Raw genomic sequence first — 16198 nt, 5'->3', positions numbered from 1 at the left:
CACTTCTGTAAACATAGAACTATTGAGTAAAAAGATACGGCTATTTCCTCTAACCTTTTCTGTACTTTTTTTTTAGGTCTGAATTTCCTGCTGCTTTTCACAAAGATGCTTTTCATCTTTAACTTCTTGTTTTCCCCACTTCCAACCCCGGCACTGATCTGCATCCTGACCTTGGGAGCTGCCATCTTCCTGTGGCTGATCAACAAACCTCAGTCAGTCATGCCTATTGTTGATCTGAACAAACAGTCGATTGGAATTGAGGTAATTTACCAGTCACCGTTTTCGTTGGTCAGCCCTGATGGAACACAAACTGTAATTCAAGATCTCAAGATGACTCATGAAGGGGGTTGGGTATAGTGTGGGAAAGTAAGCCTATTAGGTTAGCAATCAACAGAAAATCTATAAATTTAAACTTCTATTAATGGCACATTTTCCTTTATAACAGAAATAAAACCACAGGTAGGTCTTATATGCCAGTAATCTAGTTTGGGGTTGGCAAACTACAACCCTCAGGAAAAATCCACTTTTTCTTGTGCGACTACCAAGCTAAAAATGGTTTTTACGTTTTCAAAGGGATATGTAAAAAAATAAAGTTAAAATCAAAAAAAGGAAGAGATCATATGAGTCCCACAAAGCCTCAAGTATTTACTATCTAGCCCTTTACAGGAAATGTTTGCTGACCCATGATCTAGATGATACAGTCATTACTTTGGTGGCAGGGGAACATTTTCATTAAGAAACTCAGTGTCTGAGAATGATAAAGAAGTTATTGAGTTAAATTCCAGCTTTGAGTTCATATTCATTCTTAAAACTGGCGGAAATTGAACTGGGCTTTTCCTCTCAATTCTCTAACTTTCAGGAAACCACACAGCTTCCTATATCTCTGAGCAAAGGGAAAACTGAAAGAATGTTCTCTTCATCATTTTTCACCTTCAGCCCTTTTCAGAGAAAAAAAAAAAAGCATCCTGTTCCTTTGTAAAGCCAACCCCTTCTGATCCTTTTATGAGCTTCTTTCCTCTGTTCAGGACGCTTATTCCAAGTTACCTCCTCTTTCCATCACCCTCCCCTTTCCTCTGGTGCGTTTGCTTCTCCTTCCCTGACATTGTCCTCTCCTGCTGAGCCTGCTGCTTCAGGCCACCACCTCTTTTCAATCCTTCCTTTTCCCACTAGAGTGTTTTTAAACAGTAGTCTGTGTGTTGATTTCCTCTTCTGAACTCCAACCCACTGAGATCAGACCTTTACCACTACCATCTCTGCAAGCTTATCTGGGTCACTCATAATCTAACTTCTAAATTCAATGATTTCTCTGCAGCCTCCCTCTCAATTGACTTGAGACTTCTTCTTTCTTAAAACAACTTCTCCTCTTGTCTTTTGTAATATCCTTCATTGAGATTTCTTCCTAATTCCGAGACACCTCTTTGTCACTTAGATTCTTTTTCTTTCCTCATCCTAGAGTTTTAGCTGCATCATCTCTTGATTCCTCTAAAGCAAGAGTTAGCAAACATGTTCTGTAAAGGCCAGACAGTTTTTTGCAGGCCATATGGGCTCTGTCGCAACTCAACTTCTGCTGGTGAAACCACCAGGCAATATCTAAATGAATGGGCATGACTGTGTTCCAATAAAACTTTATTTATAAAAGAAGTTGACAGGCCAGATGTGGTCCCAGATAATAATCTGCCAATCCCTGCTTTAAATCCTCAAAGCTGAGAAAAAACCCTCCTCTTCTATGACTTGAAAATGTATCTAAAAGGCTGACACCCAAATTTGACTTTCTAGATCTGAGCTCTCCCCCTAAGTTCCAGTCCACCTCAGTGACACTCAAGTACCTTAAGTTCAATGAGTGTCTTTATTGCATATCTTCTCCCTATGTGCGTACACGTACACCTTACCCTTTCATCTTTCCCCACCTGTTCCATCTCAAATGCATCTCTCTTATCCAGTTGCTTAAAGTTGAGTCTGAATCATCTTTCATTCTTCCATCTTCCTCAGCCCATCTATGATAACAGACAACAAGACCCTATCTTTCTTTACCAGACAAGGAACTTATTTTTGACATGTTGACTTAATATGACGTTTCATGGAAATCTTCCCTCATGTTCTAGACAAGTTAGATGTCTTGTTATAGCCTCATGTGTTACTCTATACTTTTATAGCCCCTTTAGTATGTTTGTTTAATTGATGCCTATTTCTCTCTAGACTAATTTTCATGAGGGTTGGACCATGCCTGTAGCTCCTGTTACAACTGCACGATCCATATCAGGGCCTGATCCTGTAATTCCAGCTGACATTTCTAGACACATCCCTAGCTACTCCTTCTTTCTCAAATACCCTGTTCTTTAGCGCCCACAAAATTCTACAATGTGTTTTTTTATGTGCCTTTATTCAGGCTGTTTCTTCACTCTAAATCAGTCTTCTTTCCCTCTCCTCTACCAAACCCTCTCCTCTACCAAAACCACATCTTTTTGGTAAATGCTTACTTATCTTCAAAGTCTATATTGAAATATCATTTCTTCTCTGCAGCCTTTCTACTTAATACAGAATTGGTTGCTTCATTACTCTCATAGCATGTGTATCACAATATTATATTTGTGTGTTTTTTCCCTTCTCACCCTACGCCCATTCAAAAAACTCTCCCTTTTGAGGTGCTCATGGTCAGCGATTTTGTCTTAACTCACTTTGCGTCTGCAGTATTTACAGAGTGCCTGGAACATAGCATGCATTTTATAGAAGTGTAAACTTGATATGCTTTTTGTCAAAGTATATAAAACTATAATATTATCTCTCATATGTGAGTGTGAGTGTGTGAGTGAGTGTGTGTGTGTGTGTCTGTGTGTAGTATGCCTAGAAGGATGGGTAGAGATTGCCAAAAATATAACTGTGAGTCTGAGTTTCAATGATGTGAAGATACTACAATTTTGAAGTTTAAAAATTGACTGAATACAAAAGGGGTAATCCCTATGATCTCAACGGTCAGGATTTATGTTCTCTTTAATTCAACCCACAAGGGCGTAGAAAGGGTGGGGAGAGACTCAGGCTTGGCCTAAACTTGGTTTTGTGCCTTAGGGAGGAGCACGGAAGAATGCTTGCGAGAAGAGCAATGACCTGCTCCGTTACTACTTCTCAGATGCCAAGACGATGTACGAAGCTTTCCAAAGAGGGCTGGCTGTATCTGGTAAGCCTCGTAGTCTCACCTTGCCTGTGAGAAGACCAAAATGGGGTCTTAGTCCATACCTCTGCTTCTCTGCCTCACTTCTAAAACCCCCAGTGGTGGTCTGAATAGAATTCCAACTTACAACATGGAGGGGACATTAGCACAGTGTCAGGATGGTTGCAGGAATCAGAAAAAATCACAGTATCAGGAAACAGCATAGGACAGCCTTGGGTTTGAGACCCAGTTCTTCCATTGCCAGCTTTCTGACCTTGTGCTAACCACTTTGGCTCTCTGAATCTGTTCCTTAGTTACCACAAGAACTCCCCTGCTAAGTTGTTGTAAAAGAGTCAACAATAATATGTAGAAAAGTATTTTGATTAACTCACTAGTACATTAGCACATTATATTTGTTTAGGAACATGTTTTTCATAAATGCAATTCCCCGGATGCAGAATCTGAGCCAAAACTAGCATGTAGGTCTCCTGACTTCTTACCTTGTCCTTGACCCCAATACCATCGTATGAGCCCATGGTGCTACTCTTAGCATCACAGAAGGCAATTCTCTTTTGGACTTTCTTAGAAATATCACCACATGGGCTTTGGTGGATTCACTTGGAACATATCAAGCCTCAGTATTTATGTGCTGAATCATTAAACACAATGCTAGGTGCGTTTCCTTTCCAAAACTACTAGCTTACAGCTCTCCCTATATCTTTTTTTCTTTGGGGTGACATTCTGTACAGGCATAGGTTTGCCTGTGTGACCTCTTAGCACTCCCTTCCCTTCTGCTTTTAACTATGACTGACAATATTTACTACCAACTCCTGCCTAGTGCTAACTATGCAATAGGTTCTGCTCATATATTATCTAGTTAATCCACCCTAAACCTCAGAGATTACTCTGTAATGCAGGGCCTCAGCTCCCGCTCCCCTCGCAAGAAAGCAGAATATAGTGAGGCCAAAAAGGAACACTAACAGAGCCATGGATAGGAGAGTCATACCACTATACTCTTGCTGGCAGCTGGGTTGGAGATATAGGAAGCAGGAGCCACACGATCCGCAATCCACTGTCCACTTTTCTGCCAACCAACCAACCCCGAGCCTAGCCACGGCAGTTATATTAGTGGCTAATGGCTAACGGGTAACAGCTGATGGCCACCAAGCCACAGCAGATGGTCATCTGATTACAGTTGATGGCCATCTAATAACTGAACCTGCAACTTTCCATGTGAGGCCGAGTCTGGAAACTGCTCTCTGGGGCTCTTGTCCCCAAACTCCACCCCTCCAGGGTCTCGCATCACAATCTACATGACAAGCGTCTTCCATGAGGGGTGCTGTGTCAGGAACCCAGTTCACGAGAAAAAAGTTTTAGTCCAGTTCAAGTAATGTCCCAGAGGGTGTCCTCGACGTCCACCTGTTTTCTGGGCACAGCCAGGGTTTCTCCAGGTACCACCAGTCTTTCTGGGCACAGCCAGACTTCCTGGGCACAGCCAGGGTTTGCAGGGTACTGTGCTGGAACAATAGTGGCTCCCAGCCAAAGTGCTTACATATTCTCAACGGTGGCCAGTCCACATACAAAAAGCAAACATCCGGGGCTGGCCCGGTGGCTCAGGCGGTTGGAGCTCCGCACTCCTAACTCTGAAGGCTGCCGGTTCAATTCCCACATGGGCCAGTGGGCTCTCAACCACAAGGTTGCCGGTTCAATTCCTCGAGTCCTGCAAGGGATGGTGGGCAGTACTCCTGCAACTAAAGATTGAACATGGCACCTTGAGCTGAGCTGCCACTGAGATCCCAGATGGCTCAGTTGGTTGGAGCGCATCCTCTCAACCACAAGGTTGCTGGTGGGACTCCCGCAAGGGATGGTGGGCTGCGTCCCCTGCAACTAGCAACAGCAACTGGACCTGGAGCTGAGCTGCACCCTCCACAACTAAGACTGAAAGGACAACAACTTGAAGCTGAACAGCACCCTCCACAACTAAGATTGAAATGACAACTTGACTTGGAAAAAAGTCCTGGAAGTACACACTGTTCCCCAATAAAAGTCCTGTTCCCCTTACCCCACACCAAAAAAAAGCAAACGTCCGCCAGCACCCCAACAAAGGGTCTTCCTGCACCAGCCTCACTGGCAGCTGGGTGAGACACAGGAAATCAACATCCACCTGTACCCCAGCAAGGGTTCTTCCTGCACCACAGTCTTGCTGGCGGCCAGGCGAGACAGAGGAAGCAAACATCCACCAGTTCCACTACATGGTGGTACATTCCCAAGCAAACAGTCAACTGGTCCATCAAATCAGGGATGGAAGGCAATTCCCCATAGTCCTCAGTCATTTGTCAGGACTGTGTGTTGGCCCCACAATGTGTGCCCTCTCCGCAGGGCGAGGGCTCCAAGTCCTCCCCAACCTGGGGGTGAGGGACGACCTTGACCTCACCCACATCCTCCACCGAGGGCTCAGCAAGCGTTTCCTCCTGGGACTACAAGTCCTGCACCTGGGCTGCCTTAGCAAGCACTTCCCAGCCCACATGGCCACTTTCTCCGGCCTATGCTAGTTGGAGAACCATCCATGTCCTTCCACCCCTCCATGGGGGTCCAGCACATGAGAACAGTGGCCACCAGACACCACACACTGCGTGGGGGCCACAGGTCCTCCTGCCCAGAGTCAGACACCGTTCCTACCTGGTCGGAACCCTGCTCACTGCGCCATGTGTCATGCAGGGTCTCGGCTCCTGCTCCCCGCCTAAGAACACAGGACATGGTGAGGCCAAAAAGGAACACCAACGGAGCCATGGATAGGGGGACCATACCAGTATAATCTTGCTGGCGGCTGGGTTGGGGACACAGGAAGCAGGAGGCATACAATCTGCAATCCACTATCTGCTTTTCTGCCATCTAACCAACCCCCAGCCTAGCCATGGCAGTTATATTAGTGGTTAATGGCTAACCGGTAACAGCTGATGGCCACCCAGCCATAGCACATGGCCATCTGATTACAGCTGATGGCCATCTAATAACCAAGCCAGCACCTTTCCATGTGAGGCCATTAGCCTGGAAACTGCTTTCTGGGACTCTGTCCCCACACCCTCCTATTTTTTAAAACGAGGAAATGAAGACTCAGAGATTCAAGGACATTCTGATGGTGACCAGAACTAGAAAATGTTGCATAAGATATTTCTTTAGAATTCTTTTCCCATACTAAATTAAAATGAAACAGAGAAAGTTAAAATGGCCTCTTACATAAGACATGAGAAATCTGGCCTGGCTATTTCCACACAAAAAATGACACTTCTGGTCCCAACTGGGGCTGAATACATCAAGCCTGACATGCACTTTTGACCCCTACCCGGTGGATGGTCCATGATGAGACTCACCTGTGGGTAATGATTGAAATATAGATCCTCTGGCTTTACCTTGTTCAACTGAGTCAGAATTACTGATAGTGAGACCTAAGAATCTGAATTTTTAATAAGACTTTGGAGGAGGGGTTCTGCATGCCAGAATTTCAACTCTGTTTAGCATAGGGTAACACTTTTGCAGAGGTGTTAATGGGTCGTCTCTTTGTACATGACCGTACCTTAGAACAGAAACTAGATCTGAGCTGTGTAAGTTAATCGAAGACTAGGCTGTTGCCTGATCAAGACTTTAGCTAATTAGGCTGAAGCTGATTAGGGCACAGAGTTTAATGAGACCTCAGTCGGTGCCCCTTTGGGCCAATTACTTGACTTGTTCCTTGGCCATAACCTCTACTAGAATTTCATCAATAGGGAAGTGATAAGGAGATGCAGTATGTTTTTTTCCACATTCATCATCTCTGCCATTTATTGAGTTGACTTGAAGAAGCTGTCCCAGTCCTTCCTGATTCTTAGTACCATGGGGATAATGATAGTTGGAAAGGCCAAATGACTGCATGAGCCTAGCATGGAGTTAGCATTCTAGAAATGGTGGCTGTCACTAGTGATTAATGTTAGTACAATCTCATTGGTAGACCATCGGGGGCACACACTCTGGGCTGCAACAGTGGCTGTGAACACCTAAGAGGACAGGACTTGCCTGGCTTTATGGCAATTACATTCTGAGACTACTTCTCAAGCTTTCACGTATCTATTTCAACAGGAAGAAAAAGGGCTACCATTTCCTATGGACAGTCTCCTCATTCATTTTTCTATATCTCTTTAATCAGAGTAGCTATCTCTTTCCTGCTTCCTTTCCTTTTTCCTCTGTCACTTAGTCTGGGAAGTTTACATATTTACCTCTGAATTCCTAGTAACCCGCTCTCTGAATGCTTCCGTTTGGCAAGACCTGAATTCCTCTCAGCAATCTGGCTAGAGCCTCTATGTCAAATTCCTTTCCCTTCCGCTTTTTGATTTATAACTTGGTCTCATTTTGGCTTAGATGTGGAAGCATCTCTGCGGGTTAGGCTTATTTCATAGCCTCATTTCACAACTTCCACGGCTTCTGTGGCTGACATTACTATTTACTCTAGTAAGTGGATGTTCCTTCACTTATTTTAATTTTAACAAGGCTGAGTAGTTTAGATGTTCAAAAGTCTAATTCTTCAACCATCAAACGTAAGACATGATTGTAAAAATATGGAAGGCAAATATACATGGGTGTACACCTGTGTGTGTCCTCGTGTGTGTATGCTCTTGTAGTTCCAATGAGCCTTGGTGTCTCAGAAGACACTCTCATATAAACAGGCAATGTGCATTAACAGATGATTCGTGAGAGTAAATAAAATTTAACAAACACAGGAAAAGGTCCCACTTTACTAGCTGTTAAAGAAACGTATACTAAAGTAATAAATGTTTAAACTTACTATCAAACCAGAAGACATGTTTAAAAAGATACAATTTAGTGTCTATGACTTGATATGTTCCTAGTTGCAGAAAAGCAAATTTTCACAATGGGTCTATTAAGCAATGTCATATTAGGTATCAAAAACCTGAGCTATTCTGACCACCCTCGCCCCTTCCCAACCCGGTTATTTCATTTTAGGGACTCTATTTTAAGAAAATGTTGTAAGTCAGAAATGATTAATTTGAAAATATTTATCATAGCATTATTTAAGGTATCAAACTTGGAAACAATCTAAATATCCACAATGAGAGGAAAGTCAGCTACAGTAGAACCAACCCGTCATCGGTTGGCCATAGTAAGGCCACTGAAATCTCTACAGAGAATAAACAATAACAACATGGGAATATTTATATCAAACAGAGAATGGAACCAGTACAAATATATACATCAAATGAATTTAACCATGTACAACTATGCAAAGGAGCTGTGAAAAGAAAATCAGTGTTAATAATGGTGTTTATTTGATGAAATTATTGACAACTCATATTTTGATATTTTTCTAGATTTTTATGAGCATACATCTTTTTTTTCTTTTTTTTTTTAGTTTTAAGGAAGCTCAGTTCAATATTATCCAGTACAGGTTGTTTGTGTTTACTTGTGGGCTTTTACTGGTTCACGTTATGTGTGCTAGTCCATCTTCATGGCTTTCTCTGAATGCCTGTTACCACGGAGGTCACATATGCCAACACTGAGCCACCCCTGCTTTGTAGAGTTTCCTAAATGTTTCACGAGTAGTTTGTAAGACTCTCTTTGCCTTGGAGAACTGAGTACTTTCTGCCGTTGAATTTCCTTGGCATATAAGAGAAGCTCAGATTCTTCCGAGATTTATCCTTTGTGCCTTGTCTCTTCCTAACCCCCTTTGCCTTCTCTGATCCAAAGGATTTGCAACTGGAGCTGATTTTCTTTTAACGTTATATTTTCAGACAATGGGCCTTGCTTGGGATATAGAAAACCAAAGCAGCCCTACCGATGGCTGTCCTACAAACAGGTAAGTCAGGCCCATGGTTTGGGAGAGATTCTTTTGCTAATGTGATATCCTGAGTTAAACTTGGTCTCTTTTGGGTTTTGACTGCTTTTTCTCTCTCTCTCTCTCTCTCTTTTGTAGGTGTCTGATCGAGCAGAGTACCTGGGCTCCTGTCTGTTGTATAAAGGTTATAAGCCATCACCAGACCAATTTGTTGGCATCTTTGCTCAGAACAGGCCAGAGGTAACCACGGTGCAGTTAACTCAAGGAAATGAGTCAGAACGAAATCTAAAAACTTTAAACCCCACCTCTAATCCTGGACTCTGACACTTGCTGATGACTTACCAGAGCTATTTAAAGATCTTATATTCTTACACTGGAAAGAGTTACAACCCAGGGCCTCCTGGATTCCCGGTTGACTATGTAGTGCTCTAAAGTAGATGACTGGACTTTATTTTCCAGCCCATTAAGAGTCACTTTAAGTCAGTCTGTTTGTTGCATGAGGAAAATAAGGAAGCTATAAGGAACTTGAGGATGTTTGGAAAGAGATGTATTCACATTAGAATTGGAACTTGCATGTTGTTCCTGAACTAGTAAACCACGGCATCCATTGCTACTGAAATAGGCCATTGAAACTGATTTTAGACATTAAGATGATTGGAATTAAACTTATCCCCAAGTTCAAGTTAAGTCATTAGACCCAATATTCTCAGAGAAAGTCTTTGTAGGCTTCAGAAAGTTGGATGACATATGTGCACTAGAGCCAGCTCCTTAACCAAAAACCTGAGAGGGCGCTGGCTGCACTTTTTAGTGAATCTACATACTCTGTCTTTGTAACACCACCTCTCAATAAGAAGAGATATCCTTGGCTCTAGTTTAGGAACTCCACACCAAATCTGGTGTTTTGGTCTGCTAGGGCCGGCATAACAAAATACCACAAAGTGGGTGGCTTACACAACAGAAATATATTTCCTCACAGTTCTGGAGGCTGGAAGTCCAAGATCAAGGTGTCAGCCAGTTTGATTTCTCCTGAGCCCTCTCTTTTTCGCTTGCGAATGGCTGCCTCCTCACTGTGCCCTCACATGGTCTTTGCTCTGTCATCCCTGGTGTCTCTTTGTCTTATTAATGTGACACGATGTCATAAATGTGGCCGATATGACACTAGTCATATTGGATTAAGGTCCACCCTATGACCTCACTTAACCTTAATTACCTTGTTAAAGACCCTCTTGCCAAAATCAATGGCTTTGGGGGTTAGGGCTTCAATTCAGCCTGTAACACTAGACTGACATTTCAGGATTCCCATTAGCAGGTTCTGATCCACCTTCCCAACTCATTTCCTGTCACTCTTCATGCTTCCTGATGTATGTACAGAGATGCCTTATTATCCTGTCTTGCTTTCTTCATTCCCTAAATGCCTTCTCTGCCTCTACCTCCATAACCAAATCTTACCAGTCCTTCAAAGCCCTGCTCAATTGTCATCACTCTCTCCAAAGTAATCCCAGGTAGTCTTAACCCCACCCCTGAAAGTGACCTCTGCCTCCTTAAAACTCCCTAATTGTTTTCATACTTCATATGGATAGAACTTATCACCCTCCACCTTTGTATCCTGGTCTACCTTTGTATTTTCATTGTCTCTGTGCCTATCTTATCTCCTTTATTTTACTGTACTTTGTGGCATTAGCCGTGGCAGTCCCTAGGGCCCCACAGTGATTTTTTAAATACAAGGTAATCAAATAAGAACTTGTTGGCTAAATGACTAAATGAATACCTTTGCTTTCCAACGTGTTCCCCAGTCCTTACTTGAACTTGTCTCCTACAGTGGATCATCTCTGAGCTAGCTTGTTATACGTACTCCATGGTAGCCGTCCCCCTGTATGATACCCTGGGAGCAGAAGCCGTCATATACATTATCAACAAGGGTAAAACTTTGCTCTTACATTATAACTTGATTCTTTCTTAATGCTGAGCAATTCCTCATGATCTGCGCTTGTTAGCAGATGTGGAATGCTGTGACTAGAACAACGGTCCAGTCTTGTCCTGTGGTACCTAGGACATAATTTACAGGAAGGTTGCAAGAAGCCCATGCGGCAGCTATATGCACAGATGGAGGAGTCAGTGAAGTGCTTTAAGGTGACACAGTATGACAATGTCGTTTAGAGATGAGACTATTTACTTTAGCCACACTGGATGGAAGGCCAGAGTGAGTGACTAAATCACTGTGAAAGGACAGATTTAATTTCCTATTCGTATTCATCTAAGTCCGTACAGGTAACCACCATGTACCAAGGTCCATAGTGAGTCTGTAGAAAAAAATGTCTTTGTTAAGGAAACAAGTGTAAGTTCAATGGCCAAGTAACAGCTCTTTCACATATCCAAGATATTACTTTCTGTCACAGAACTAGTAGCTTAAATGAGTAGATCCATTCGAACTATAGACACAATCAGAAGTTTTCTATTTGTGTAAAGAAGTATCAAAGCAAATGCTAACATTTAGAATCATAAAATGCTTGTCTGCTAAAATACCATTTGACCCTCCCTCTCTTCTAATCCCGCCCCCAAATAAAACACATTGACAGGACCACCACGAAGCGATTCATACTCATTGTCTGTATTCTTAAGCAGAAGGAATTTGGTGGCCTCTCTAGAAACTATAAACTGTGTTGGCAGCATGTAAGAAAACTCTACACTACTGTTTCAATTAAGCTCATTTATTATCAATGGAACATTTCAGCTTTTATGCATTATAAATCTGATTTGCAGACATAACATCCTTTGAGGGCCCCGTAGCTTGGAAATTTTCAAAAATCTTTTCCTTCTTGTAAGGCAATCAGGTACATAGCCAAGCAGGCGGATGACCTCTAGCTCTATTTCTGATTTCAGCTGAGATTGCCACGGTGATCTGTGATACACCCCAAAAGGCCTCGAACCTGATAGAAAATGTGGAGAAGGATCTTATCCCAGGACTGAAAATGATCATCCTCATGGATCCCTTTGAGGATGACCTGAAGGAAAGAGGGGAGAAACGTGGAGTTGAGGTCTTATCCTTCTATGAGGCTGAGGTAATAGTCTGTCTGAAACTCAAGTCCCAGATCAAAGGCTAGTGTGACACCACGGGCAGCTTGCAGGGTATCTATACTAGAGTACAGGCTGCTGCTCTCCAGGGGTGGCAGGAAACAAGAAAATTAGACTCATGCTGTGAAACTTTGAGAATAATTTCCCCAAGACAACTCAGAAACCATACTAAGGGATGAGAAAGTCTGTAGCTATTGTGCACAGCCTTCTAAGTAGGGCATTTATAAATACAGAGGTTCGTGGTAGTTAAGAAGATGGTCCTAGAGCTAGGATTCTTGGGTTCTTAGTTAGCTGACCTTGGGTAAGTTTCTCCACATCTCCCTTTCCCTTTATGTAAAATGAGGATAAAATAGTCCCTATCTCACAGAGGAGTTATTGTAAAGAGTTAACTGAGTTAATATATATAACGTGCCCAGGACAGTGACTAGAATGTAGTAAACCTTGAAACAGCAAGCTTTCATCTTATTCAAAAAGATTTAGCAATGATCTTGGATGACTGAATCTTAAGAGTATGGTGAGAAGTTTGGACATTTGGGATTTGCCCTCTTAAGGTTTGTATTCTAGATAAACCTTAGGCTCCTCTCTGAGGCTTCTGGGCCTGTTCCAGTTGGAACTTTGGTTATATATAAGAGGTCTTATGGAAAAGGGAAAGAGAGGGCTGTATTTGTCAGAAGTCTATCCATTTCAACTCATATCTTTCTTTCTTGGCTTTCTGTTCATGTAGAATCTAGGCAAAGAGAACTACAGAAAACCCGTGGTAAGTTTTCTTCTGCTCATATTTGAATCTTGCACGTTCAGCTTGCAACGATCACGGTAGACTAACCTCTTGTGCTTCCCCCTCCAGCCTCCGAGACCAGAAGACCTGGGCATCATCTGCTTCACCAGTGGGACCACAGGTCAGTGCCCATGAAGCTGTCCTAGAGGCCCCCTGTCAGCCAACACTATGGCTTGAGTCACTAACCACTGATAAACTGGTAACTATACCCTACAATGAGCCCTATACTTAAGGGCTTATAGCCTAAGGTTTTTGAGTATGGATCCCCAAATAGAAAACTGTAAGCGTAAGCAAATAAACTTCATTGAACCTACTGGGAGGTGTTTACATGCTATGGATTTCAGCAGTCTTGAAGATGGCATCAGAAAGTCAGCTTTCTTCCCCAACCCACCACTCTCTCAATCTGACGCCTCTAGAATGATCACTTAATCAAGGTGACACAATGACAGTTGTACACAGATCACTGTGAGCTCCCCCATCCCCACCTGGAGGTACCTGTTTATTAGAACCCTTATTAGCTTATGATGTTGCCCATAGTGGCCTACAGTTACGTCCTTTTCATTGTGGCCCCTTAAAAGGTGATCGCTAGGTAATATCATTAAATCTGAAGTCTTCAGCATAAAAACAGCACAAGGGGAGGAGATTACTTGGATTCTTTTTTTCGACTGTGTTGCTATCTGAAATCATGGCTGTGCCCTGTGTGGTGGTAGAAGGTTATCAGCAGTAGACTCTTTGTGGGCATTAATCATGTGTAAACAGAGTCATATATCATCGACTCAGAGTTAGAGAGTGCCCGGAGAAGCTCTTGGCTCTCTGGAACAGAACCAATGGAATGTTGCTTCTTATTTCAAAGCCAAAGCTACCTACGAGCTATATAAAGGATCTTTCTCTCCACCTCTTGTTTTCTACAGGTAACCCCAAAGGAGCCATGATAACCCATGAAAATGTTATTTCGAATTCTTCTGCTTTTCTCAGATGTGTGGAGGTCAGTGGTCAATTGAAAAAGAGATCCTCATTAAAATGTGAATCTGTCAAAAGATTTTAATCTTGAAGTTAGAAGAGGCAGAGAGGAAAACAAATGAAATAAAAAACAGGTTAATGGCCTGAGTGTGGACAAATACTTCTGCATTTTGGTCTGGAGGACTGTGCATTTTCCACCCTTAGTCTTTCAGGATCGCTGCAGACCTCTACATTCAGCTCTTAGAGTTAGACGGTGCATTACCTGGACAACTGTATGTGGCACTCCTGGGAAGAAGTAGTTTTTAAACTGTTTTTTAAATTTCAATTGAGTTAGAATTGACATCTAACATTACATTAGTTTCAGGTGTACCACATCACGATTCAATATTTGTATATATTGCAAAACGATCCTCACAATAAGTCTAGTTAACGTCCATCACCACACATAGTTACCAATTCCTTTTTCTTGGGATGAGAACTTTTAAGATCTACTCTCTTAGCAACTTTCAAATATACAATAGAGTATTATTAACTACAGTTAATAGATGTAGTTCTTAAATCTCCTTTGGAAGAGAAAGTTGGCATTAATCCAATGTTGTTTCCCCTTTGTTCCTGATCTCCAGCATACCTTTCAGCCCACCCCTGAGGATGTGACCATATCTTACCTCCCCTTGGCTCATATGTTTGAGAGGATTGTACAGGTGAGTGCTCTGTGTTCTTAGCAGGTATGTGGAAAGGGAGTCCTGACTTGCTAGTCCCTTGTTTATTCCAAAGGCGACTATACAACATTTATAGTCCTTTCTCTAACGTGAAGGGCACAGGTAGGAAGTTGGCACAGCTATGTCTGAATCCTGTCATTACCCCTCACTTTCTGTGGAGCCTTCCTGTTAATTCTGTGTGTCCAATGGGGCTAATGATTGCTCCTGCCTTCACACTGGGTACCTGCGAGTCTAGTGCCGTCATAGCCCGAAGCTTACTATCAACTCTTAATTCTGAGCTGGTAGGGACACTTTTTTCCTTTTAATTTTATTTTGGTTCCAAATTTTGAAAAGACCTTGGATTGGATAAAAGGAAACTCCCCACAGAGAGGCCAAGAGGGGGTATTTGATCCTGATAAGATGTCCAGAGTGTATAAATAAGGTAGAGCCATTCAGGATCGTGTGTGTGCCAAAGGAGAGCTGACCGTCTGTGAGTGGACAGGCTTTTCAAGCTAGTCTGAAGCTGATTTAAGGACTGAAAGCAGTGCTGGCCTTTCCAAAACAGGTGGTAGTATGGATGGAAAATCCTCTCTCTGCTTGCCCCTTAAATACCTCTTTGACCAGCTTATTTGTTCATGCATGAAATGCAAAAATGAAAGATCCAGTTCCTTGGGCTAAAGTGCCGATTAATAAAATATTGATTCTAATAGCGTATTTTTTCACTTTTTAATGCTTATGATTGAGATAGTCTCACCAGTATAGGCATGTCCTAGTTTAATCAGCGGTGTTTTCTCTTAGTGCTGTAGCACTGAAATGCACCATAAGCAGCAAAGTCTCTGATAACATCCTCTGAGAGGTGCTGCCAGAAGTCCTGCATTGGAACCAGTGCAAGTGCCAGAAGTTTTTGGAGACAGTGGAGTTGTAGATCAGCTTGAAGAACTGTGGCCCTCAGAAGGACACATGCTTCTCAGGCACCATCGGGCTAACATCCAATCCTTGCCCCATGTTCTCCGTATGTGTTCTGGGGAACCAGCAGCACGGTGATGAGGCCCAGGCTGTGGATGTCCCCTATATGGACATCGAGGCACTGAAGTAACACAACACAACTAAGAAACTGGCCAGGAAGCTGACCAAGAAGTATGATGCCCTTTTGGCTTCAGAGTTTCTGATCAAGCAGATCCCACGAATCTTGGGCCCAGGCCTGAATAAGTCCGACAAGTTCCCTTTCTTGTTGACCCACAATGAAAATGGGGTGGCCAAAGTCGATGAAGTGAAATCCACAGTCAAGTTCCAGATGGAGAAGGTGCTGTGTCTGGCAGTGGCCGTTGCGTGAAGATGACCGATGATGAGCTTGAGTTCAACATCCACTTAGCTGTCAATTTCTTGGTGCCATTGCTCAGAAAGATTGTCCAGATTGTCCAAGCTTTATACAGCAAGAGCACAAGTGTCCTAAGGCACAGCTTAAACCCCAGTGCTGCCATTAAAAACCAGAAACTAAAGAATGGTCTCTCACAAAGGGTGATGTCTTAGGTTGTTACCCTAAGAGCTGTGGGTAGAGTGGGGGTCGGCCCTCGGTCTCCCAATCTGTCTTACCTGTCCTGTCACCTCAGCAGAAATGAGTTTCCATCCTGTCTTGGAGTAGGCGCTCAGAGTTCTGGGTACCTGAAATGTTAAGGGTGGGGGGTGTTATAGAGAGAAAAGTGCCTGGGGACATCCACTCAGTT

At 42.9% G+C, this 16198-nt stretch overlaps 1 protein-coding gene and 1 pseudogene across 3 annotated transcripts in view; both read left to right on the top strand.

Moving 5' to 3' along the window:
- The window catches only part of ACSL5 (acyl-CoA synthetase long chain family member 5), a 46106-nt gene that overhangs the window by 18815 nt on the left and 11093 nt on the right, over window positions 1-16198 (top strand). For all 3 annotated transcript variants that reach the window (XM_019725142.2, XM_019725140.2, XM_074339064.1), the window contains exons 2-11: window positions 77-261; window positions 3064-3172; window positions 8926-8990; window positions 9108-9209; window positions 10789-10888; window positions 11850-12028; window positions 12766-12798; window positions 12886-12937; window positions 13728-13801; window positions 14400-14477. In XM_019725142.2, coding sequence (XP_019580701.2) covers window positions 106-261; window positions 3064-3172; window positions 8926-8990; window positions 9108-9209; window positions 10789-10888; window positions 11850-12028; window positions 12766-12798; window positions 12886-12937; window positions 13728-13801; window positions 14400-14477 — 948 coding nt within the window. In that variant the 5' untranslated portion in view covers window positions 77-105. The remainder of the gene's footprint in view (window positions 1-76; window positions 262-3063; window positions 3173-8925; window positions 8991-9107; window positions 9210-10788; window positions 10889-11849; window positions 12029-12765; window positions 12799-12885; window positions 12938-13727; window positions 13802-14399; window positions 14478-16198) is intronic.
- On the top strand, window positions 14690-16151 carry LOC109443859 (large ribosomal subunit protein uL1; annotated as a pseudogene).

This window comes from Rhinolophus sinicus, linkage group LG07, assembly GCF_036562045.2.
Source record: "Rhinolophus sinicus isolate RSC01 linkage group LG07, ASM3656204v1, whole genome shotgun sequence".
Classification (NCBI taxonomy): Eukaryota; Metazoa; Chordata; class Mammalia; order Chiroptera; family Rhinolophidae; genus Rhinolophus; species Rhinolophus sinicus.
This window is presented reverse-complemented; position numbering and strand designations above follow the sequence as displayed.